This window comes from Choloepus didactylus, chromosome 1, assembly GCF_015220235.1.
Source record: "Choloepus didactylus isolate mChoDid1 chromosome 1, mChoDid1.pri, whole genome shotgun sequence".
Lineage (NCBI taxonomy): Eukaryota > Metazoa > Chordata > Mammalia > Pilosa > Megalonychidae > Choloepus > Choloepus didactylus.
This window is the reverse complement of record NC_051307.1, coordinates 213387291-213414147: the sequence shown is the minus strand read 5'-3', so window position 1 is coordinate 213414147 and position 26857 is coordinate 213387291. Positions and strand designations below refer to the sequence as shown.

Below are 26857 nucleotides of genomic sequence, written 5' to 3'. Positions count from 1 at the left end.
AGGAGGTAATGCCAGACTGTTTTCCAAAGAGGTTGCTTCAACACACCCTGTCACCAGCAATTGCCAGAGTGAGCCTGAGGAGCCACAGTCTCGCGAAGCCTCAGCATTGCCAGATTAGGTGTAGAGCAGACTTGCCAAAATTTGAAAATTATATTTTTACATTAACTTGACTCCAACAGGAAGGCAAAAAGGGATTTGTTTAATCCATTTTTATCATATTTTTAATTGTAGACTATAACATATATACATAAAAGTGATAGCTTTCCAAGTGCTATTTCACAAATAGCAAACGTCAAAGAATATCTTAGGTTGCAATTCCACAGTTTCAGTTATTTCCTTATTATGAAATATAAGATATATACACAAAGGTAATATCTTTCAAAGTAGGATTTAACAAGTAGATATACAGGAAATTTCCAAAGTTATGAGTTAGTACCATAGTATCGGTTATTTCCTTATTGTGGAAAATAACATATATACAAAAATGTATAGCTTTCAAATTACAATTTAACAAGTAGCTATAGAATGAATGTCAAAGATGCTATGGGTCACAGTTCCACCATTTCAGTTCTTTCTTTCCAACTATTCTAATACCCTAAGAAAAAGAAAATTATATAAAGATTCAGTATGCATAATCATTTGTTAAATTCCATCTTGTCTGTTGCTACTCCTTCCTCTAGTTTAATCTAACTTCCCCAATCTTCAGGGATGTCTAGGCAGTGACCACCCTAACATGTTCATGTTGAAAAGGGGTGTCAACTTTATGAGCAAAGGGGACACATCTAGTTGATGTCCTTGAAGAGGCTATTGCCTCCGGGTATAGGGACTTAGCTGGCATAGGAACACTCTGAAGGATTTAAGTTTCTGACGAATAAACTTAGTGAGTGAAACTTTTATAGTTTCAGATAGAGAACCGGGTATTCTTTAATGCTTTTGCGACTGTTGACTTGGGCTTATCCTATTGTGGTCATTTGGCATATCTAGGTGAAGCTTGCATAGGAGTAACCTTCAGGACAGCCCCTTGACTGTATTTCAATTCTTTTAGCTACTAAAACCTTATTTTGTTGCCTTTCTTTTCCCCCTTTTGGTCAAAAAGGCATTCTCAATTACTCGATGCCAGGGTCAGGCTCATTCCTGGAATCCATGTCCCACATCGTCAGAAAGGCTCATTCATCTGGGGGGGTCCTGACCCATGTCACGGAGAGGATGATGAATTTATTTGCAGGGTTAGACTTGGGGAGAGAGAGTTCACACTTGAGCAACAAAAGAGGTTCTCTAGAGGTGACTCATAGGCATAATTACAGATGGGCTCAGCCTCTTCTTTATAACCATAAGTTTCATCCAAGCAAGCCTCAATACCAAGGGCTTGGCTTATAAAGTAGGGGGTTCCTAAGTTCACATAGCATATGTTATATCCATGATAATCCATCCATATCTCACATTATCATCACTTAGTTGTAAAAATCCTTATCACTCTCCATTTTAAACAATTTTCATGACCCAAAACATCTCGTAGTTCTTGTCAGCCCTTAATTATTAGTCCCTAGTATGCAATGTGTAGACTTTTCCCGTGTACCCTTCTGTTCTCAACTCTCTGTGCTAGTGTCATACTTCAGAGGTATATCATGCATGCACCTATGTATTTTTGTGGTGCTGATCTGTGGGAAACATGCCGTTAAACAACCCATTTCATTCCTATTCGCCTTCAATACATCTCTGATACTTATAATCCCATTAACAAACAGTCGTCATCCATCCATTACCATATCTTTGAATTCACTGTCATTAAGATATCTGAACATATTAGATTATCATTCCCCCTCACTAGCTACTGTCTATTACTAGGTTCCCAATATTCTTATAAGACATTGATTTTACAGATAGTCATAGAAGTGGTAACATACAATATCTCCCCTTTTGTGTCTGAGTTATTTCACTCAGAATTATATCTTCAGGGTTCATCTATGTTGCCATAGATTTCAAGAACTTGTTGCTTCTTACTGCTGCATAGTATTCCAGCATATGTATAAACCACATTTTGTTTATTTACTCATCTGTTGAAGGACACTGGGGTTGTTTCCATCTCTTGGCAATTGTGAACAATGCTGCTATGTACATTGGTATACAAATGTCTATTCGTGTCACTACTTTCAATTCTTCTGGGTATATACTGAGAAGTGGAATTGCTGGATCACAGGGTAATTCAATATCCAGTTTTCTGACAAGCCATCAAACTGTCTTCCAGAATTACTGTACCACTACACAGTTCCACCACCAATGAACAAGAGCTCCAATTTCTCCACATCCTCTTCAGCATTTGTAGTTTCCTGTTTGTTTGATAGCAGCCATTCTTTTTTTTTTTAAATTAAACTCAGTTTTACTGAGATATATTCACATACCATACAATCATCCATGGTGTATAACCAGCTGTTCACAGTATCATCCTATAGTTGTACATTCATCGCCCCAATCTATTTTTGAACATTTTCCTTACATCAGAAAGAATAAGAATAAAAAATAAAAGTAAAAAAGAACACCCAAATCATCCCCCATCCCACCCTATTTTTCATTCAGTTGTTGTCCCCATTTTTCTACTCAGCCATCCATACACTGGATAAAGGGAGTGCAATCCACAAGGTTTTCACTATCACCCTGTCACCCCTTGTAAGCTAGATTGTTATACACTTGTCTTCAAGAGTTCAGACTACTGGGTTGGAGTTTGGTACTTCCAGGTATTTACTTCTAGCTATTCTAATACATTAAAATCTAGGAGGTGTTATCTATATAGTGCGTAAGAATGTCCACCAGAGTGACCTCTCGACTCCATTTGAAATCTCTCAGCCAAAGAAACTTTATTTCGTTTCATTTTGCATCCCCCTTTTGATCAAGAAGATGTTCTCAATCTCCCGATGCCGGATCCAGATTCATCCCTGGGAGACATATCCTGTGTTCCCAGGGGAGATTTACACCCCTGATAGTCAGGTCCCATGTAGTGAGGAGGGCAGTGAGTTCACCTGCCAAGGTGGCTTAGAGAGAGAGAGAGAGAGAGAGAGACAGAGAGAGAGAGGGGCCACATCTGAGCAACAAAGAGGTACTTAGGGAGAGACTCTTAGGCACAATTATTAGCAGGTTTAGCCTCTCCTGTGCAGTAAAGAGCTTCATAAGGGCAAGTCCCATGATAGAGGGCTTGGTCCATCAAAACTGCTAGTCCTCAATGTTTGTAACAACATCAGCATCAGTCCAGGTGAGGAAGTCCAACTCTTCTGCATTTTCCCCCAGTTCCTCAGGGGAGCCCTGCAAATATATTTTTATTCTCTGCCCTAATTACTTTGGGATGTGTCACTATTTCACTTTAACCTATACAGACCTACCATATCTCACTTCCTATTCCAAGTTCCATGTAATTGTGGTGGTTGAACAAACTGACTATAGAGTTATACTGCACTAAATAGACATCTCTTCACTTGGTCTCACATGGAAGTTGAAGTTTTAAAACACAGTTTTGACCTTTACCCTTTGACCCAGTTTGCCCTAGTCTTAACCAGATCTACTTCATTCATATCACTAATTGAAGTCTGGGGTCTTTTTCGGCTTTTTTTTGTTTAGCAGTTGCTGTATGTGCTAATACTGACATTCGTATCTGTTGAGCTCTAGCTCTTGAGTTTCAGGTGTCACAGAGATACCCATTGTTCCAGAGATCAATCAGGTTATACACTAAGAGATCAACATCTCAGAGTTTGGAGATAACCATTACAATTCAGGAATAGATGTGACTGCTGTAAGAGCTTACAATGTAGGGACCATTATGTAATCGTTCCCCTCTTAGGCTGGGTTCTAAGATTCAATTCTGAGATTACACATTGTAGTTAGTCCATATTGGTGAGGCATTATAGAGTTTGCCTTTATTTCTGACACACTTCACTCAAAATGCTGTATACAGGATCCATTCACCTTGTTGCGTGTCTCACAGCTTCACTCGTTCTCATAGTTGCTCAATATTCCATTGTATGCATACACCACAGTTCACCATTCTGTTGCTCAGTCTGTGTACCCTTGGGCCACCTCCACCTGTTGCAAATCAGGAATACTACCTCCATAAACACCAGTGTGCAAGTAATCATTCATGTCTCTGCTCTCAGATCTTCCAAGTACATACCCCATAATGAGGTTGCAGGACCTTATGGCACCCATATACTTAGCTTCTAGTGGAACCACCACACTGACCTCCAGAAAGGCTACACCATTCTTCCTGCTCATGAACAGTAGATAGGTACATCCCTCTCTCCATGTTTTCTCCAACACTTTTACTTCTATTTATATTCTTTCCTACAATTTTATAGGGTTATATTTACATACCACACAATTATCCACAGTGTACAGTCAGTTGTTCATGGTATCATCATAAAGTTGTACATTTTTCACCACAGTCAGCACTTGAACATATTGATTACCAAAAGAAAAAGTTGTTTGTTTTTTTGTGTTTTAGCCAATAACAAAAAAGAAGATAAAAAGAAAAATAACATGTCATACAATACAATATAGTAGTAAGGACAGAAAACAACACCACTACCAGGAATCTCATATCACTCCCTTATATTCCCCTCTCATACACACTTAGCTCTGGTATATTGCCTTTGTTACACTTAATGGAAGCACATTACAATGTTCCTGTTGACCATAGACTCCAGTTTGCTTTGATTATGTTTTTTCCCAAATACCATCCCTTTTTCGACACTCTGGATGGCTGACATTCATTTGCTCTCCCACATGTAAAAACATTTTTATATTTGTACATTTAGTAACAGCCATTGGCTGCTCCAGTTTTTGCCAAGTTTTACAGTCCCAGTGTTCATCATCTATCTTTACCTCTGGTGTCATACATTCTCCTATCCCACTCCTTTCTGCTTTACTCACAGACATCTTTGTTCTGTGTATTTACAGTACTGTGCTACCATCACACAGTATTATGGTATCTATTTCTGGATCTATGCAATCAATCCTAAACATTCTGTAGTCCTTCAGCATCAAATGCCCAATCTCTACCCTCTTTCTATCTCCTGGTAGCCCGTGTTCTTAGTTTTTAATTCTCAAAGTTTGTGCATTAATTTTTGTTCATATTAGTGAGACCATACAGTATCTGTCCTTTTGTTTCTGGCTAACTTCACTCAACATAATGTCCTCAAGGTACATCCACATTATTATATGTTCCATTTCTTTGTTACATCTGCATAGTATTCCATCATGTGTATATGCCATACTTTGTTTATCCACTCATCTGTTGATGGACATTTGGGCTGCTTCCATCTCTTGGCAGTTGTGAATAATGCCACAGTAAACATTGGTTTACAAATGTCCATTTGTGTCTTAACTTTCAGTTCTTTGAGTATATACCTAGCAATGGAATAGCTGGGTCACATGGCAGATCTATACTTAGTTTCCTGAGGAACCTCCACACTGTCTTCCAGAGTGGTTGCACCATTCTACATTCCCAACAGCAATAAATAAGTGTGCCTCTTTCTCCACATCCTCTCCAGCAATTGTCATTTTCTGCTTTTTTTAGATAATGGCCATTCTGGTAGGTGTAAGATGATATCTCATTGTGGTTTGGATTTGCATTTCCCTAATAGCCAGTGAACTTGAGCCTTTTTTCATGTTTTTGAACCATTTGTATTTCCTCTTCAGAAAAGTGTCTGTCCATGTCTTTTGCCCATTTTTTAATTAGATTGTTTGTCTTTCTGTTGTTGAGTTGCAGGATCCCTTTATATATTCGGGATATTAAACCCTTATCAGATATGTGGTTTCCAAATATCATCTCCCATTGTGTAGGCTTCCTTTTTACTTTTCTGACATAGTCCTTTGATGTACAAAAGTGTTTAATTTTGAGGAGATCCCATTTGTCTATTTGTTCTTTGGTTGCTCACGCCTTGGGTGTGAGATCTAGGAAACCACCTCCTATCACGAGATCTTTAAGATATTGCCCTACATTTTCTTCTAAGAGTCTTATGGTCTTAGTGCTTATGTTTAGGTCTTTGATCCACTTGGAGTTAATTTTTGTGTAAGGTGTGAGATTAGGAGTCCTCTTTCATTCTTTTGGAAATGGATATCTAGTTTTCCAAACACCATTTATTGAAGAGGCTGTTCTGTCCTAGTTGCTTTGGCTTGACTGCCTTATCAAAGATCAATTGTCCATAGATGCGAGGGTCTACTTCTGAACACACAATTCAATTCCATTGGTAGGTATATTTATCCTTATGCCAGTACCATGCTGTTTTGATCACTGTAGCTTTGTAATATGCTTCAAAATCAGGTAGTGTGAGACCTCCCACTTCACTCCTCTTTCTCAAGATATTTTTGGCTATTCAGGGCACCTTGCCCTTACAAATAAATTTGGTTACTGGTTTTTCTATTTCTGTAAAGTAAGTTGTTGGGATTTTAACTGGTATTATATTGAATCTATAAATCAGTTTAAGTAAAATTGGATGGCAGCCATTCTTACTGGTGTGAGATGATATCTCATTGTGGTCTTGATCTGCATCTCCCTAATAGCTAATGAAGATGAACATTTTTTCATGTGTTTTTTAGCCATTTGTACTTCCTCTTTGGAGAAATGTCTTTTCATATCTTTTGCCCATTTTATAATTGGCCTCTTTGTACTATTGTCATTGAGTTGTAAGATTTCTTTATATATGCAAGATATCAACCTCTTATCAGATATATGGTTTCCAAATATTTTCTCCCATTGAATTGGCTGTCTCTTCACCTTTTGGACAGATTCCTTTGAGGTACAGAAGCTTTTGATTTTGAGGAGTTCCCATTTATCTATTTTTTCTTTTGTTGCTTGTGCTTTGGGTGTAAGGTCTAAGAAGCGACCTCCTATTTTAGGTCTTGAAGATATTTCCCTACATTATCTTCTAGGAGCTTTATGGTCCTGCTTCTTATATTGAGGTCTTTGAGCCACTTTGAGTTAATTTTTGTGTAGGGTGTGAGGTAGGGGGCCTCTTTCGTTCTTTTTGTTATGGCTATCCAGTTCTCCCAGCCCCATTTTTTGAAGAGACTGTTCTGTCCCAGTTGAGTGCATTTAGGGGCCTTATCAAAAATCAGTCGATCGTAGATCTGGGGGTCTATTTCCGAACTCTCAATTTGATTCCATGGATTAACATGTATATCTTTATGCCAATACCATGCTGTTTTGACCACTGTCACTTCATTGTAGGCTTCAAAGTCTGGAAGTGTAACTCCTCCACTTCGTTCTTCTTTTTTTAGGATTTTTTTTTTTTTTTTTTTTGGCAGTTCAAGGCCCCTTTCCCTTCCATATAAATTTGATAACTTAGCTTTTCCAAGTCTGGAAAGCAGGTTGTTGGATTTTGGATTGGGATTGCATTGACTCTGTAGGTGAGTTTGGGGAGAATTGACATGTTAACAATATTTAGGCTTCCTATCCATGAGCATGGAATATTTTTCCACCTATTTAGGGCCTTTTTCCTTTCTTTTAGTAAAATTTTGTAATTTTCTGTGTATGGGGTATTGATTTTTTAGTTGCTATTATGAATGGAATATTTTTCTTGAGTGTCTCTTCAGTTAAGTCAGTAATGTTCCTATACATTTGAAATGACCTGTGTGCATTAATCATCTATCTTGCCACTCTGCTTAATTTGTTTATCAGCTCAAGTAGCTTTGTGGTTGAATTCTCAGGATTTTCAAATATAAGATCATATCATCTACAAACAATGACTATTTTATTTCTTCCTTTCCAATGTGGATACCTTTTATTTCTTTGTCTTGGCTAACTGCTCTGGTTAGAACTTCCAGCACAATGCTGAATAACAGAGGTGACAGTGGGCATTTTGTCTCATTCCCGATCATAGGGGGGAGGCTTACAACTCTGTTTAGTACCATGCTGGCTGTGGGTTTTTCATATATGCCCCTTATCATATTGAGGACGTTTCCTTCAATTCCTACCTTCTGAAGTGTTTTTATCAAAAAGGGATGTTAAATTTTGTCGAATGCTTTTTCTGCATCTATCAAGATAATCATTTATTTTTCTCTTTAGATTTGTTAATGTGTTGAATTACACTAATTGATTATCTTATGTTGAACCACGCTTGCATGCCAGGAATGAATTCCACTTGGTCGTGGTCTATAATTCTTATGATGCGCCTTTGGATTTGATTTGCAAGTATTTTGTTCAGTACTTTAGTGTCTGTATTCATTAGGGAGATTGGCCTATAGTTTTCCTTTTCTGTAGTGTCTTTATCTGGTTTTGGCATCAGAGTGATATTAACTTCATAAGGTGAGTTAGGTAGCATTCCTTTTTCTTCAATTTTTTGAAAGAGTTTGAGCAGGAATGGTGTCAATTCTTTTTGGAAAGTGTGGTAAAATTCCCCTGTGAAGCCATTTGGCCCTGGGCTTTTATTTGTAGGTAGATTTTTGATAACTGATTGTATCTCTTTGCTTGTGATTGGTTTGTTGAGGTCTTCTGTTTCTTCTGTGGCCAGTATAGGTTGTTCATGTGTTTGCAGGAAATTATCCATTTCCTCTAAATTGTCTAGCCCATTGGCATGCAGTTGTTTGTAGTATCCTCTTAAGATTTTTATTTCTTCAGGATCTGTACTAATTATTCCCTTCTCATTTCTTATTCTGGTTATTTGGGTCTTCTATCTTTTTGACTTTGTCAGTCTAGCTAAGGGTCTGTCAATCTTGTTGATCTTCTCAAAGAACCAACTTTTGGTTTTATTTATTCTCTCTATTGTTTTTTGTTCTCCAACTCATTTATTTCTGCTTTACTCTTTGTTATTTCTTTTTGTCTACTTGCTTTAGGATTAGTTTGCTTACCATTCTCTAGCCTCTTCAGTTGTTCATTTAGGTCTTTAGTTCTAGTTCTTTCTCACTTTTTGATATATGCATTTAGAGCTATAAATTTCCCTCTCAGCACCACCTTTGCTGCATCCCAGAGGTTTTGATATGGTGTTCTCATTTTCATTAGTCTCTAGATATTTACCAATTTCTCTTGCAAATTCTTCTTTGACCCACTGGTTGTTTAGGAGTATGTTGTTTAACCTCCAGATATTTGTGAACATTATAGATCTTTGATGGTTATTGACTTCTAGTTGCATTCCATTGTGGTCAGATAATGTACTTTGAATAATTTCAATTATTTTTTAATTTATTGAGGCTTGTTTTGTGCCCCAGTATATGATCTATCCTTGAAAATGTTCCATGGGCACTAGAGAAGAATGCATATCCTGGTACTTTGGGATATAACGGTCTAGATATGTCTGTTAAGTCTAATTCATTTATCATATTGTTTGGGTCCTCAGTTTCCTTACTGGTCCTCTGTCTAGTTGTTCTATCTATTGAAGAGAGTGGTGTATTGAAGTCTCCTACTATTGTAGACATGTCTATTGCTTCCTTCAGTGTAGCCAATGTTTGTCTCATTTATTTTGGAGCTCCTTGATTGGGTGCATAAACATTTATGATTGTTATTTCTTCCTTGTGAATTATTCCTTTTATTAATATATTGTGCCCTTCTTTATCTCTTATGACATCTTTGCATTTAAAGTTTATTTTGTCTGATATTAGTATAGGTACCCAGCTTTCTTTTGATTGCAGTGTGAGTGGAATATTTTTTTTTTTCCATCTTTTCACTTTCAGTGTTGTGTCACAGGGTCTAAAATGAATCTCCTGTAAACAACAAATTGCTGGGTCATATTTTTTAATCCATTCTACCAGACTGTATCCTTTAATTGGAGAGTTTAATCCATTCACATGCAACATTATTACTATAAAGGGAGTTCTTGAACCAGCCATCTTATCCTTTGGTTTTAATTGTTATCTATTTTCTCCCCTCTCTCTTTTTTTCCTTTAAATTACCCTTACTAATAATTCTTCAGTTCTTTGCTCTTCTCCAGACCTCCATCTCTGTTCTTTGTTTCTCAGCTGGTAGAGCTCCCTTTAGTGTTTCTTGTAGGGCAGGTCTCTTGTTAACAAATTCTCTCAGTGTTTATCTGTGAAAATTTTAAACTCTCCCACAATTTTGAAGGAGAGCTTTGCTGGATAAAGAATTCTTGGCTGACAATTCTTCTCTTTCAGAATAAGAACTATGTCATACCACTGCTCTCTCACCTCCATGGTGCCCACTGGGTAGTCAGTACTTAGTCTTATGTTGTTTTCCTTTGTGTGTGGCAAATTGCTTCTCTCTTGCTGCTTTCAGAAGTCTGTCCTCTTCAGCTTTTGAGAATCTAATCAGTATATATCTCGGAGTAGGTTTATTTTGATTTATTCTTTTTGGAGTTCATTGGGCTTCTTTAATTTGCATGTTTATGTCATTTAGAAGGGTTCGGAAGTTTTCCCCAACAATTTCTTCTAATACTCTTCTGTTCCCCTTCTGGAACGCCAATGATTCTTCTATATGTGCTTCATGTTGTCCATCATTTTCCTGAGATCATTTCAAATTTTTCAATTTTTTCCACCATTCATTCTTTTGTCTTTCACTTTCCATCACCCAATCTTTGAGGTTGCTAATTTGTTCCTCTACTGCTTCAAATCTGGTGTTATATATCTCAAGAATATTTTTAATTTGATCAACATTATCATTAATTTTCGTAAGGCCTACTATTTTTTAATTTACTCTTGAAAATTGTTCTTTATGTTCTTCTAGGGTCTTCTTCATGTCTTTTACATCTGGAGCCATAATATTGATATTATTCTTACTTCTTTGATTAATTGCTCCAAATTTGTGCCCCAAATTTTGTGTATCTTCCAGCTTTTTAATTTGTTCATTTGGTTTGTCCATATCGTCTATATCCTTCAAGTGCTTTGTAATTTTCTGCTGGCTTTGGGGCATTTGCTTATCTTGATAGGGTTATTTTGGGAAGTGTTGAATTAATCGAGCCTTTACATATAATTTGGTTTGATGGAGTGCAGTTTCCAAATCCTACCAACAGGTGGTGATCTGAGGCACAGCTTGCTGGAGTGCAGTTTCCCTAACCTAACCAGCAGGTGGCGCTCTCATATAGGTCTTCCTGGTACCTCTTCTGTGCAGTGGGTGGAGTCCAGATTGGGTGGGGAACCAATGAGTGCACCAGATCTCTGAGTGCTCTGGGGAATGCCTGACCTGGGACTGCAATGTGGGCCCCAAGCTGGTAGGCAGGGAGCATGATCAAAGGCACACCACCCAGGTGGGATGTGGGCCCTGCCTTGTGTCTGCAAGTCTCTGGGTGTGGGAGGGGCTCCTGATCACCAGTATGGTGCCTCTCCTGTCCCCGCTTCTCACCATTGTTCCCCCATGATTTCATGGGGGGAGAGCAATTGCAGCCTGCCATGTTCCCTCATGGGAACTCCTGGTGTCTGGCTGTGGAGGATCACAAATTGTGAAGGTAGGTCCCTTGCCCAGTGGCGGTTTTGCTGCTTCCAGCATGGGTCTTGATGGGAAGCACACTCACCACATCTCTCCAGCCACTGTCTTGCCTCTGTTTTTGTTGGGTGTCCCTTCCACATACTGTGGGGGACAATCTATGGCTGGTCACACTCTGGAACCGTGGTCCCTGGTGTCCTCCAGCCCGTTTCTAGTTACTCTGATGGAGAAGCCCCTGTTTGCCTCACCTATTCCACCATCTTCCTGGAAGTCCATTTAATCTATTTTTAGCATCATACAACTTGCTTGAAATGTTTCTGAATTTTTAAAGTCTTCTTTCAATATGGTGGCAATTTAGTTTGAAAAGCACACAAGAAATAGAGGAGTCAATGATAACTCCAGGTTTTGGGCCTGAGGAACTGAAGGAATGTCAGTGCTATTTGGAGTGGGGAGAAGAGGAAAGACCAGAATTTTTAGGGTGTCCCTACTCAAGGCTATGATGATAAACCAGGAAGAGAAATGGATGAGCTATTTGAGGTCAGGGATTGCATCTTTATTCATGTGTGTATTTGCCCTCCCCTTCCTAGCAACTCATCACAAATTATTATATATATAAAAGATCTTTATTGAGCTATAATTCACATCCCATTCAGCCAGTTTAACTAGACAATTCAGTGGTTTTTGTCCTTTCAACCAAATAAACCCCCTTAAACCCCAAACTGCACTGAAGTGAGATTCATTAAAAGATTAGGACTCTTAAAAGATTTTTATGGGTTTTTCATTCATGAGGTTATAATTCCCAACAATATTTTCAACTTTAATGGAAATACAGTAATTTTTCACAAGCAAGTCCAGGCTTGGCTCTTTCTCCAGTGCCTCTTGAATACGTCAATAGAGTAATAATTGGGTGGTTAGATGCACAGTAGGGAGCTGAAAAAAGTGAGGGACTCTCTTTTCTAGCTTGATTCTTCAATGAAAGAGTTATGATTTTGGTGCTGGATTTAATTTGCTACTGTGGTATAGGGTATGTGCATGCACATGTGTGTATGCAAATGTGTTTGCAGTTTGTTTTACATCTCAGTTGTGCTGATTTCTGGAATCTGGTGACTTATAAGGTATAAAATGAACAGTTGAGTTTGTAACAAGGAAATCTCAGTTTCTTTACTTTTAAACAGTTTGAAATCTTCTCTTCTCTGACAAAGATCTACTGTCATGCATGGTAAGCATAGTACTTCAGCCACATTCAGCCACATTTTATATCTTCATTAAAGATTTTTTAAATGAAATAGAGGCATTTGGAAAGTTTGGTTCCTAATTTGTTGGTGCAGCTCACACAGGTCAGGTTCTTTGAAGGGCACTGGAAGAGCGCCATTGGAAAGCAATGGATTTGTGGACTGGGGAGGATATGTTACTTCCATTGGGTGAATAGTGGCTTCAGAGAATGCAGTTTCTAACCAAAGGCAGAATGATCTTGTAGAAAGATGGAATTGTGGTCAATCCAATGGAGTGGTGAATACCCTTGGAATATAGTTTTCATAAGTGGTTTTTTTAATCTGCCAACACATGGGTCCTGGTGTAAGGTACCTTACCTGGCTGGATGGTGCTAAGGTAGCTTGTTTAGCTCTGCCAAACAAATAGCATCCAGGAAGAAGTTTGTGAGGTCAGCCTGTGTCCTTGCTGCTCCCTGGTGGTCAACACTTGTGCCAATAGCTTGTCTCTTGCCTGCTTCTCCATGGAAAGTTCCAATTCATAGGGCCTGATGTTAAGGTGAGAGAGAGGCCTCAGTCACAAAACTGGAGACATTATGTGGTTTTGCCCATGTTCAGTGGTGAAGCTGTGTCCAGCTCTTCTGGGCTGGCTTCTCCACCTGCAACCCACTAAGTTTGGATCTGCTGCATTTTTTACCTGATTAATATTCTTCTCTGCCTCCTACCAAGTAGGTGCATAATAAGAGTGATATGATTGAATGAATCATTCAGTCCCTCTGCTCTTGTAGCATTTGTGCTCAGGGCAAGGAGACCCACCCACTTCTCTACCTTATCTCTTGTCCTTCTTTGCCTTCCTTACTGGCCTTCAATCAATTCAAAGACCATGCAAATACTTCTTTCTTTCCTCAGGGTGTTTGCACTTGCTGATCCCTGTCAGCTTAATCCTCACCTACTCAGAGCAGCCTTCCCTGACTATATAGTCTGAAACAGGTCTCCTGTCAGTCTTTCACATAACACACCTGGTAGTTAAAAAATTGATTACTTACTAATTGCCTGCCTTCTCTCCTAGACAGTAAACCTCCTCTAAGGACACTAGATCTTGTCCAGCTTCCTCACCACTGCACACTGTAATACAACCTACTGGCACATGGTAGGTCTACTGATATTTGTTGATTAAATGGGTTCTGCAGAGAAATAAGGTTCACATTCTGGGGGGACATGGATTGTGCAATGCCCCAACCTAGTAAATTTTTATCTTGAGGGCCCTGTTGCTGCTGCCTGGGAACTGTGTTGAGAAGGATTCTGAGGCCATGTCTGTGATTGCACATTGTTGGTTGTCTGCTGTGATTCTCTTCCCGCACCTGATTAGTGTGTGCTTACCCTTTCACAGTGAAGACATTCCACCCTACTTGGGGGAGTTATCTTGCCTGGGGTGTACTACCAAAGGCTCTGCAAGGTATCTTTGAAAAATGGCCTTATTATAGCAGGAGCAAATATAAAACAAAATGTTCAAAGATTCAAATAAAAGTGGAAATTGACCCTATGCCTTTTACTGTTACTCGTTCTGAGCGCTGCAGGTTGATATAAGTCTAGGATTAAAGGAGAATGCTTTTGCTCAAACACCAGTATCCAAACATGGGGGGAAAAGGCTTATAGAACATGACTGGCCAAGGAAATTGCTTTCTGAATAAATGTTTCCTTCTCCCAAGTTTGTTCCATCACAGACCTCACTTTCAGAAGAAGTTTCATTTAATTTCTCAGTGACCATGTTTTTAAAGACAGGAGGCCTGAGAAAATCACACTGGTAGAAATCTCTAGTCCCTGATGCTTCACCAATCTCTTACCCGCTGAAAACCCAGCAGAGCTCAGATGGAACAGAGCCTGGGGCAAGGTGCTGCAAATCAGCACTAATTTGCTGAGAACTACCCAAGATGCAATTGTCCCCTTGGTCCTTTGTCAGAGGCTGTGCCCAGCTGTCTGATCCCAGCTTGGATGTTGATCTCTATTTGCAACTTCAGTTTTCTTTTCTGTTCTGCTTTGTTACCCATGCCTTCAAAAATGTTACCCAAAGGAAAGTTCCTGAGAACTTTGGATCTAGGAGTGTGCTAGGACCCAGCAAACTGTATTTCTAATACAAACAAATACTGCTCCTTTAAATTCCTAGGAGACTTGGGTGTTTTATCTCGAAAATGGGATTGATGAACTTGCATAATCAGCATGTTGGAAGGGAAAGGACTACAATTTAGCAACACATTTGACAAATCCCTCTTGAAAACTTACTGGTTGTCAAATTGTCAGATACCAATCAGTGAGGATAGATAGATGGATGTGAGTTGGTAATTTCTATCCTAAACACAAGGACTAGACAGGAAGCTTTTCACCAGAGTAGATATTGTCAAGGGCTTATAATTTGAAGAGCAAAGAACCACTGAGTGAGCTCAACTGATTTCTCTGCCAAACCCTGATAGTCATGCTATTGTGGCAATGAGATATTCATCTGAAATGTCAGATACCCAACTGTTAGGCAAGATCAGGCCCATTCCTTGCAAACTTGAGGCTCACTGTACTAGGCTAACAGGAAATTTTAGCAACGGGGTGTCACATGAGTAAGTCAAGTTTACACTTCACTCTGTCAATGATCCTCAAATGCAGTGATTCAAATATTGACCCTCCAGTAGCTCCTCACAGCCCCATTCCCTTCTGTTCCTCAACTGACCTTGCATCATATTATATAAAAGTTCTAAATGGTGGCCAGCTAGGAAGCAGCGAGTCACATCCAAAGGCCCTGTCTCAGGGTTAGTTTTCCTAGATATACATTTCAAGTTAGCCTGACCGATTGTCCCCTGACAAGAAGGGACCCCTTTGATGTTTTCATTGAAATCAACTTTCACAGAAGCAGGAGTTGCAGTGCTCCTTGCTAAGCTGTTCCTAACAAGCTTTTGATGGAAAGCTGCAAACTTTAATGTCCAACCAATTAAAGTGATTTTCTGATGGCAGACATATACTCTAGCAAAACTGAAATACCCACCTTGCTTTGTACAAGTTTTATAGGATACATGGGATGCTCTGAAGACCATTCACAGTACAGTTAGTTGAATAATACCTGGTCCAAATTGTGAGGCTGGCAAAGTTTCCTCTGCTGCTTTGGCAATCGGCTTGACAATGTGATACTTTATTGTATAATTGGATAAGCAATTGGGTTCTGTTATAGTACAGTGGTTTGGCATAATTATTTTCCAGTGCCGTGATTTTCTAGTTAATACATACTTTTGGGGGTTACAAATTCTTTAACATCAACACTGTATACTCCTTGGAACTGGGATGCCACTAATTAATGTAAGAGCTTATTTCAGCATTTTGGCCCCACAGGACACATTGAAACTTTTGTTTTCACTCAAGCAAATTATGCTTGATTCAAAGCTTTGGCAACTAACCAAAAGATGAATGTTTCCTTGATTATCTGAATTTCTCTCCCAAAGAGACAAAGAACTAGGCTTTGGAAACTTCTCAGTGAACAGAGGAAACCAGAGACAATTAGGTTGCACTTAGAGCTCTCTCAAACTAGTGTTTAGTTCAGGGCTGCAGCTCACAGGATCTGTTGCATGGAGAAAGAGGGAGAAAATGAACATATTTTTGCAAATAGAAATATGTGAAGAACTTCAGGGATTTTAGGGAAGCAGAGGTGGCAACCAGAGATACCTGGTCTAGATTTTCTGCCTCAAGTGACAACAAGGAGTGGTTCCAGGGGACACCTGAACAGTACATGTGGGCAACGATCTGCTCAAAACCACACAGATAAAGGAGGCTCAGTGTCTGGGGAGGAAATGTGCCAAAAGGATGCTGGCTGGGTGTGTGTGTGCAAGAAAGTGGGAAAGCATCCAGGATCGTGAAATATCACTGATTGGGGATTTGGGAGTTGTATGACTGAAGAGAGGTGTACATTGGGCAGGAACAGAGTGACTTTCACACAGGTTCAGAGCTGCCTTGGCAGAGAAACTGGCTTCACTGTGTGCCTTACAGATGACTGTGAGGAAGGAAGCTGTCAGGGGAGAAGGAACTCCCCTCTAAATTAAGAGAAACTGGGCTCTCCTCCCTCCCACTGCCCTTTCCCTGTCCATGCCACCCAAGCTCTCATGGTTGCCCCTGCAGTAACTTGCTGCCCTCTGATCCATTCTCCAGCCAAGCCATCTCTGGTGAAAAGTTATTCTTTTCTTTTTAAATCCCTGCTTCTAATCCTTTAATATCTTCTCATTGCACCAAAAATAAAATTCCAAACTTCTTAGCACTACCCACAGGCTACAAATGAGCTGCCACCCTGCCCAACGCAAGGTCTCTTGTTCATTCCTCTGGCTGGTTACTAAACCACCCGCTTCCTTTTTCCTCAAGGTTTCTGTACTTGCTCTTCATTGGTTCTGCTTAGAATACTCTTCCTCCCAGCTCTTTGCTTACTGACTCCTCCTTATTGCACATGCTTCACCTTAAATGTCACCATCTCAGTGAAGCCTTCCTTCAAAACCCTTTCTACCTGAATTTTTTCATCCCTGATAATCACTGTAATCTGTTTTTCCTCAGAGCTCTTATAATGAAATTAGTCGGAATCCCAGTCCTCTGTCAAAAAAAAAAAAAAGCAAATTCTAAAGACTTCTGTAGTTCCCCCCTATATGAACTGCCACACCCACGTCCTAGAAGGCGCACGCTGCAGCCCCCTTCATCACAGCACCTGCACTTTCCCTCCGCTGAACGATATTTCCCAAACAGTTAATGCTGGGTTTAATGTCATATTTCTCACACTGTTTTACTTAATATATATTTTTAAATAGATCTTTATTTTTAATTTAGATAAATTTACTTTAAAAGAAAACTTGAGATCATTTGCTGTAAATGGGAGGTAACCCCCAAACTAAATACAATCCAAACAAAACAACCTTATTACATTCTAGCTGGAGTCTGATGACTCCTCTTTTTGTTAGGGAGGTCGTGTTGACACCACGTTAAGGACATACTGGTACCAATTGAGACTTTCTTTTTGAGTAATCAGAAGTACTGAAAGACAACTGAAAAGGGAATACCTCTTTCTTGATATAGGATTCAAAGTTATTTGGGGCTTTGTCTTTGTAGGACTGTACGCCATCTTCTGGGTTGTGGGGGTTGGGGAGGAGCATCTTCAAACAAGGGAATGTTAAGGATTCCCAAAATGGCAATTAAACTTCAGCTCTGTTATCAACTTGATAGGCAGCTAGTAGTTGCCTAGAAAGCCACATCAGGATTCATCAGGCAACGGTACCACTATTAGGGTGACGCAGGCATAAGTTGCAGGAGAATCAGCAAGTGCATCATGTTTGCTGAAGCTGTTCCCCCAAAACAGAAAAACCCTTTGTTTTGAAATCCCATCACTGTCTTTTCAGCTCAGTTAGAATCTCTGCTTTATTTAAAATCAACTCCAGACCACTTTCCCCAGCAAGAACAACTCTCCTTTTCACAGATATGCTGAGAGCACTTTGTTGAAACTTCTACTTCAGCACTTACACCAGTCTGACTTGTGTTAAGTGATAGATGTACAAATCTGTCTGCCCTGTTGAATGGCAAGACCCCAGGAGACAAAGATTTGGGGCTTGTTCATCTTTACGTCTTTCATAAGACCTAGAATAGAGACTGGAATATATCATGTGCTCAACAAATGCTTGTGGGTTTGACCTGAAAGTAGTAACAGTGAATAGTATCTAAAAAATTAAGGATTTACTTCCTTATTCAATGCAAGTATCTCCCTTTGAGACTTTCTTTATACAACTCTTGTTTTAACAGAACCATCAACCTGCAAAAAAAGGTTTAAGTTCTCTGTTCCTTATATTGTTGTATAAAATCAATTACAATGAAGTATAATAATAGATTTTATAACAATACCCAAGTTTATATTCAGCCACTTGCTACTTTAAGATTTGGCATAAAATACTGGCATTAAATTGTTTTTCCCTCCTTTGAAAACAATTTGGCATTTTACTAAAGGTTAGCTCCAAATTGTGAAAAACATTTAAATTATTGTGAATCACTCCTCCTACCATATTCCATTGCCGCGCTCTAAAATGTGAATAGCCAAGGCAGTTTGAGCATTACATCAGGGAATTAATCATTCCCCCATATACCTTATGATAACACAGTCAATGCACAGGAGGCAGCACAATGTCAAAATCAACACAAATCAGCACTCCAGTCAGAAATCCTGTTAACACTACTTTCCCCAAAATCATTTCAGGCAGATAAAGTGGGATGACTGCAGCTATTTTTTTTTTTTTTTTAATTTCTTTTCATAGCTGCAAAGAAAGAGAATTCCCTTCAAGGATCCATCACATTCTTCAATCTGTTGAATGTGAATAAAGACTTTGGTTCAAGTTTTTGCAAACTTTGTCACTTTGGCAGGTGCTTTCCTCCAAAGAAAAAGCATCTGTGAAAACAGTTTCAACTGTTGCTGTGGCATTGGAAGGAAATGGATACATATTACATCAGATACAGTACTGAACATTTTCATAGCAAGCAGAGTCTCAGTTAGCTTATGTGACTTAACCATGGGGAGCGAGATGGAGAACTATAATTCACTAAATCTCAGACACCATCAATTGGAAGAAGCACTATTATTTTATGTACTAAGAAAGAAAAACACTACCAATTAAATTATGACACTGTTGCTTGCATGACATGCTTTGATTTCAAAGATGTTAAAAAGTGAAAAAGTGTCTATTTTAGAATCGATGAGCTATGGAATTTAAAGAGGGGGAAACAGGCACAAAGCAGTTAGGGAGCTTGCTCTTCTCAATGTCTGGGCTTAAACCCCATCTCCTTAGAAAGCCCTCACTGGATGCTCCTTAGATAATCCTCTCTTGCCCATCACTTTCTATAACACACATTCTTTGATAGCACTTAAGATAATGTGAAACCAAGCTGACTTTTCAAAGGTCTCTCAAACTAGGTTAGCCTGCCCAGCACTCTTCCTCCTGGTAGAGCTCATCTGTCTAGTCATAAACCGTTTGGTGTGTCTCTACCTGGTGCCCCAATGAGAACAGTGAAGGGGTCTATCTTGTTTGTGCCCTAGTTCCAGGGCCGGGCCCCTGAATACATATCTGCTGTGTTAATAAATGGTCATCACTTTTCCCCTTACGACACCTAAGGGAATCAGATTCATGTGAAGTGAAACTCCTCTATTAAAGCGCGCTCAAGGCAAACAACAGAGCCTTTTGGATTAGCCACTGTTTAAGATTATTAGGGCTTCTCTCCCTTGCCTGGCTGTACCCAGCAGGTTCTTGGGTTGCCTCAGAGAAGCAGAACTTGACTCCATTCCTCAGTGGGTTCAACTTCCAAGTCACCTGAAGGCTCTTCTAATACACCAGTCTTGCCCATCTGGCCTTTCCTGGGCTCCCTGTTGCTACAGGGACTGAAAATCCATTGAAAAACTGGGTGAACATCCTTATATTGCTGTGACATGCCTTGTTGCCCAGATGCCCCTTTGACAGAAGTGTAAACAGAAGAAAAGGAATCCAAGGGCAAAGTTTACAAAAGATAGCCTGGATGCTGTTGTTCGGGTCACAAAGAAAAATTATGATTTCTGTATAAGTATGAGCTACATATATACACACTCACAGCCATACATCCCACCCAGACGCAGTGCTTCTCAATCTGACTGCACCTTAGACTCTCCTGACAAGTTTTTAAAAATCCCCAAGCCCAGGTTGTCTCTGGGCCAATTAAATGATGATCTCTGAGGTGGGGCTCAGGCATCAGTATTTTTCAAACCTTCCCCAGTGAGTCCAATGGGCAGCCTGGGCTGAGAACCAGTTTTCATCTGGGGCTTTTAGGAAGGAAACCTCATAAGTTTTAAAAGCAGAGCTTTGCAAATATGATTAGTTTTTGTTTTATTTATTTCCTAATTCTTATAAACAACTTCTAAGCATCGGCACAATGTTGCCATCTGTGAGGCATATGACAATAACAGACGGTCGCCTAATAACCAGGAAGACTTTGACATTTGGAGGCTCTAAATTATCTGGATTCATCTGGTATGATCTGCATCGATGAGGCCACTTACTGCTTGATTTCTGTGCCTTTCAATGGGAGCACCAGAACTGGGAAGGCCATATTTTCTGGGCTTTGCATTGTTCTTTGTCATCCTATTGAATTGCTACAAGATGGATTCATAACAGACCTAAAGCAAGTACCAAAATGAAAATTAGTTCTTGAATAGAAGAATAGCAATACTGTTTGACTCGCCTGTAGCAATTGCGTCATATCTGCTCTGCAAGGAAGGAAATGACTTCCTAATGTGGTTTTCTTCCACTAAGGAGAATTAAATCTATGTGACAAAATGTAAAACCAGTGTGCTGGCAGCCAAAATCTGAAGGGAAGATCCATGGCCCTCATTAACATACTTGTGGCCTGGTTATATGCTAATGAACCTCATTTAGGTTCAAACTTACCCCGAGTGGAAATAGAGCTCAGCTGGAAAGCAAAGCTATCGTTCTCTCACAGTTTTGCCTTCCATATCAAAGTTTTCTGTGAAGTAAATGGGGAAATTTTTTCCCGTCTGCTGCAAGCTGCCAGCATGGGGGTCTCTGGGTTAGCTTTAGACTGTTTGGAGCCTGACATATAAAACATGACTAAATTAGCAGATAGCATTTTTGCTGAGTCAACAAGATTCTTTTCAAAGGATCTGGCTTTTGTGTGGATACACCTGGTGGAGTGGAGCAGCAGTATCTGTGGAATTGTTCACTCATTAGTGGCACTGTTTTATGTATACCTCCAGGATCCTGAAAAGGCAAATCAAGAGAGCACCACTATTAAATAGTTGAATGACGTTGGGCAATTTGAATGAACCTCCTTGAACCTCAATTTCCTTAACCTCAAGGTTAAGAAGTGACTACCCTATGGGTTCTTGTAAGGAGTAAATGAAATATTATGTCAGACACTATCCTTCATATTGTGAACACTAGCTGCCATTGGTGCTATCACATCATTTTGCCTCAATCTCCTCAGAAGACTTAACACAAAATACTACACTGTGAGGAATTTATACCCTAGCAATGTGCAGTGTCACACACAGGAATAACAAATTTAGTTAAATTAAATTGCAATAGGAGATTACGAGGAGCACACAAGCTTGTTTGATGAAGAGAGTTCTGAAAACATCCTCTTTCTGATAGAATGGAAAGTTTACTCACTCTATATGTAAATCTGAGAAACATACAAGATTTTTTTTTTTAAATTTGAGTATCTGAAAGATGTGAAAATGATTCAGTTGACTAAGACCAATTGTTAATTTTTTGATAAGTTGTTTTCTTGTTTAAGTTTCTTTCATCATTTGCCAGCCTGAAGCCTCTTAATGAGTACACGCTCATTTCTTACTCAGTACTCATGGCCCTTGTATTGTTAGCATATATTTGTTTGGGCTATTTTGGTTCACTGAACAAAACTCCTCAGAGCTCATATAAGTGAGGCTAAACCAACAAGTCATAACTACAGACCAACCTGGAGGAATGATCATGGGTGGGCTATGCTTTGGCAAGCTCAATGCTTTCAGGGTTTGGGAAGTAAAATAAAGGAATGTAGTCCACCAAGAGTGATGGGGATTCTAGGGAATGCTGGACCCATCTATCCCTAGCCTGGGAATCAGGCACTCCTGAACTTCAGCAGCCAGTTACAAGGCAGCAAATGGGCACAGTGTAACTTAATCTAGTTATTTTATTAGAGAAGCAGGAAATGCAGATTCTTATATAAAACCTCTCTTTTAAAATTTTGTCAACTAATGCAATTAAAAGACACACACGGAAGGCTCTAAGATGGTGGCATAGAGAGGAGTGGAAGCTAGTTAAATAATCCGGAATAGCTGTGGGGGGACAAACGTGACTAGCCACACATCATACAGCAACCTCAATTGGGAGAAATGCCTGAGATCACAGCATAAAATCTGTAAGTAAAAACTGCAGATCCAAGCCAGGAGCCCCCACCCCTCCCCAGTCCAAATTGAAAAGCCTCACGGTGCTGGAGACCAGCACTCTCTGAGCAAGTGAATATAGCTCAGCTGAGTTCCAACTGGGGTTTTAATTGGCAAATATGGGCCACTCAATACAAGCTATGAATCCCCAACAAGCATACAGAGGCTTTTGGTGATGACTGACCATGGAGAGCCGGAGGACCTCTCTGGGAGGGTGGGGGAGCCCAGAGGACTGGGTGCTGTCTCTGATCGACAGGTGAAACCAAGGGTGCCCGTGAAGTGGCCCTGAAGGGGGGATTTCTGTTCCTTTTTCAGCTCAGTGGAGAAAGCCTCAGCCATTTTCAGTTCCCAGTGCTCTGACCCAGACAAGGGTGGGGATAGCATAGGCAGAGAGACTATTCAAATGCTAATGACCTCTCCCTAGGGGGGGTATCTTCCCTAAGACGAAAGAGGCAGGGCCCAGCTTTACTGCCTGCCTTCCATTCAGAACCAGACACCAGAGCCACAGGCCATACCTCCTTACACCAGTATGGAGCTACAGGCTGACAAGCACCACCTACTGTGCATAAAAACACAGTGACTTGAGGCCTCACAGGGTGTATCAATCTTGTAAGACACATCCTCAGGGAAACCTGATATTATTGCCTCCTTCTGAGACCTGAGCACATGCTGGTCTAGGAAAACTGGATTGGGATAACAAAGGAAACCAGATGCCTAGACAACAGAAAACTACAACCTACACTAAGAAAATGAAATTATGGCCCAAAGGAACAAACTTACATTTCAACTGAGATACAGGAGTTGAAACTAATGCTAAATCAGTTCAAAAAGTTTAGGGAAGATATGGCAAAAGACATGAAGCGTATGATGAGAGATGAAGCGTATGATGAAAACACTGGGAGTACATAAGGTAGAAATCAAAAGTTCAAAAAAAACAAGTGGCAGAATCTATGGAAATGAAAGGCACAACACAAGAGATGAAAGACACAATGGAGACATACAACAGCAAATCTTAAGAGGCAGAAGAAAACACTTAAGAACTGGAGAACAAGACACCTGAAAGCCTACACTCAAAAGAATAGATAGAGAAAAGAATTGAAAAATATAAGCTATGTCTCAGGGAATTGAATGACAACACAAAAGACAGAAATGTACATGTCATGGGTTTCCCAGAAGGCGAAGAGAAGGGAAAAGGGACAGAGGCAATAATAGAGGAAATAATCAATGAAGATTTCCCGTCTCTTATGAAAGACATAAAATTATGGATCCAAGAAGCTCAGCATACCCCAGACAGAATAGATCTGAATAGATCTATGCCAAGACACTTAATAATCAGATTATCAAAAGTCAAAGACAAAGAGAGAATCCTGAAAGCAGCAAGAGAAAAGTGATCCATCACATACAAAGGAAGCTTGATAAGACTATGCAGATTTCTCAATAGAAACCATGGAGGCAAGAAGGAAGTGGTGTAATACATTTAAGATACTGAAAGAGAAAAACCACCAAACAAGAATCCTATATCCTGCAAAACTGTCCTTCAAATATAAGGAAGAGCTTAAAACATTGTCTGACAAACAGACAATGACAGAGTTTGTGAACAAGATACCTGCTTTACAGGAAACTCTAAAGGGAGCACTGAAGACAGTAGCACAGCAATGTAAGGACACTGAAACAAAGATGACTCTGAGCATGTTTGAAAGAGGAAAGTTAGGAGCATGTGGGACACCAGAAGGAAAGAGGAAAGATAAAGACTGGGACTGTATAACTCAGGGAATCCTAGGGTGCTCAATGATTGTGATAAAAGGTACACATATGATTTTACATGAGGGAGAACAAATGGGGTGGGATTGGGGGAAAAATACAATCAGTGCAAACTAGAGACTATAATTAACAGAAACACTGTATTATGCTTCCTTTAATGTAACAAAGGCAATATACCAATGCTAAATGCTTATGGGCAGGGGGACAAATGGGAAGTGTATGGGACTCTTGGCATTGGTGATGTTGTCTGACTCTTTATTCTACTTTAGTTTAATGCTGTCTTTCCTTTGCTACTTCCTAGCTGTCAGGTTTGGTTTTGTTTTCTCTCTTTCTTTTGTCTCTCTCTGTTCTTTGACTGTTTCTCCTTCTTTGTGGAAGAACTGGAGATGTCCTTATATAGATAGTGGTGAGGGTGGTGAATACATAAATACATGACTATACAGGAAACCATCAATTGTTTACTTAGGATGGAATGTATGGTGTGTGAACAAAACCATCCTTAAAAAAAATGGCTTGATAAAGAAACCTTGAGGGCACTATATTGAGTTAAATAAGACAGACACATAAGGACAAATATTGCAGGGTCTCACTGATATGAACTAATTATAATATCTAAACATAGACATGAAATATAAGTTATCAGGATTAGAACTAGGCTAAAGAATGGGGAGCAGTTGCTTATTATGAGCAGAATGTTCAACTAGGGTGAAGTTAAACATTTGGAAATGGACAGAGGTAATGGTAGCACATTGTGAGAATAACTAACAGTAATGAATGGTGCATGAAGGTGGTGGAAAAGGGAAGCTCAGAGTGATGTATGTCACCAGAAGGAAAGTTGGAGGTTGAAAGATGGGAATGTATTAAACAGTGAATCTTATGGTGGACAATGTCTGTGATTAACTGTACAAATATTAGAAATCTCTCTCATGAACTAGAACAAATGTATGACACTATAACTAGAAGTTAATAATAGAGGGGAATATAGGAAAAAATATATACCTATTGCAAACTATATACTACAGTTAGTAGTATTTTAACATTCTTTCATCAACAGTAACAAATGTACTATACCAATACTATGAGTCAGTAAATGAGAGGGGGTGGTTAGGGGTATGGGAGGATTTGAGTTTCCCTTTTTTTTTTTTTGTCTTTCTTTTCTGGAGTAGTGCAAACGTTCTAAAAATTGAAAAATTTAATTATGGTGATGAATGCACAGCTGTACGATGGTACCGTGGGCAACTGGTTGTACACTTTGGCTCTTAGGATAATCGTATGGTATGTGAACAATCTCAATAAAAAACACACACACCTACAGGGCTATCACAAGGACTCATTAATGAGCCTATTCCGTGTGTTTCTTCAAAGCTCCAGAAGCATGACAAAGAGGAAGACGCCCCAGCCTCTTGGAGATCAGAGGAGGAAATGGCTGCAGAAGCTGCAGTGCTGCGGGTCTACTTTCAGTGACACGTGTAAATGCTAGGTAAGTCATCATCCCTGAGACCCTCCAGCAGGCCTCAGGAAAGGGGTGCAGAACAATAACTTCATCAACAGCCTTGGGTGGTGGCTGCGAAAGGCGTAAAAGCTGGAGTGGAGAAAATCCTGGCCCTTGAGAAACTTTTTCCATTCGCTCTGTCTCCTCTCCCTCCTTCCCTCCACATTCACCTCCACAGAACTCCCCTGACTCTTCACTTCCTTCCAGACTGATGCTCTGAGCCACCATCTCCCTCCAACCTCCAGTCCTGCCTCTCCAAGCCAATCTCCACATATCAGTCAGAGAGTTTTCAATATAAACACGATTGTTTAAAAGGTGTTGATCAGAGTGTTCATTGCCTAGACTAAATTCCCCATTCTGTGTTAGTCTACCAGGTCCCGTGAACCAGCTTTCGCTTCCTCTCCACCACATCAGCCTCGCTGAGGTTCACTCCTCTGCTTTCACCCCTGACTATTCTTCCCCCAACCTGTTATTTGGTAAAAATTGTCCTTTGTGTTTCCCTTTAGCTTTGGCTGCTATGAAGCTCAAGCCCAGGAGAAATGTCAGGGCTTGATATAATTACCTCTTTGCATTAATGATGTTTAACTTTTGGGAAATCATAGATCTAAGACTCTGGTAAAAAGCTGTAGCCAAACTCCTTTTCAAAATGCATATACACCCTACATTTTCTATACTATGTCAAGGGGTTCATGGATCTTCTGAAATCTGTTAATAACTAGGGCTGCCACATAACATCTGGGCTACACCTAGACTAAAAAAAAATTCATTGTTTATCTGAAATTCCAATTTAACTGGACATCCTGTATTTTATCTAGCAAACCTGTTAATAAACCTCTTCAGAGATTATAGACTCCAAATAATCTTCCTCTCCTCTAAATAGTTTCTTTTTCCTTTTTAGAATTGTCTGCTTCATCTGGCCTGTGAAAATGTGTTTATATTATAAACTGCTGAAGTAGATTGGCCACAAATTGAAAACACAATTAGTGAGCAGATACTGGTAACAATTAAATTATACAAAATAGTATCAACCATTTAGTGATCATGATTTTTAGCCAGAAATATATTCG

General features: G+C 39.7%; 1 protein-coding gene across 11 annotated transcripts in view; it reads left to right on the top strand.

The window, feature by feature from the left end:
- FHIT (fragile histidine triad diadenosine triphosphatase) overlaps positions 1 to 26857 on the top strand; it is a 1654094-nt gene that overhangs the window by 1604831 nt on the left and 22406 nt on the right. For all 11 annotated transcript variants that reach the window (XM_037799442.1, XM_037799421.1, XM_037799416.1 and 8 more), the window contains one exon: positions 25664 to 25778. In XM_037799442.1, coding sequence (XP_037655370.1) covers positions 25664 to 25762 — 99 coding nt within the window. In that variant the 3' untranslated portion in view covers positions 25763 to 25778. The remainder of the gene's footprint in view (positions 1 to 25663; positions 25779 to 26857) is intronic.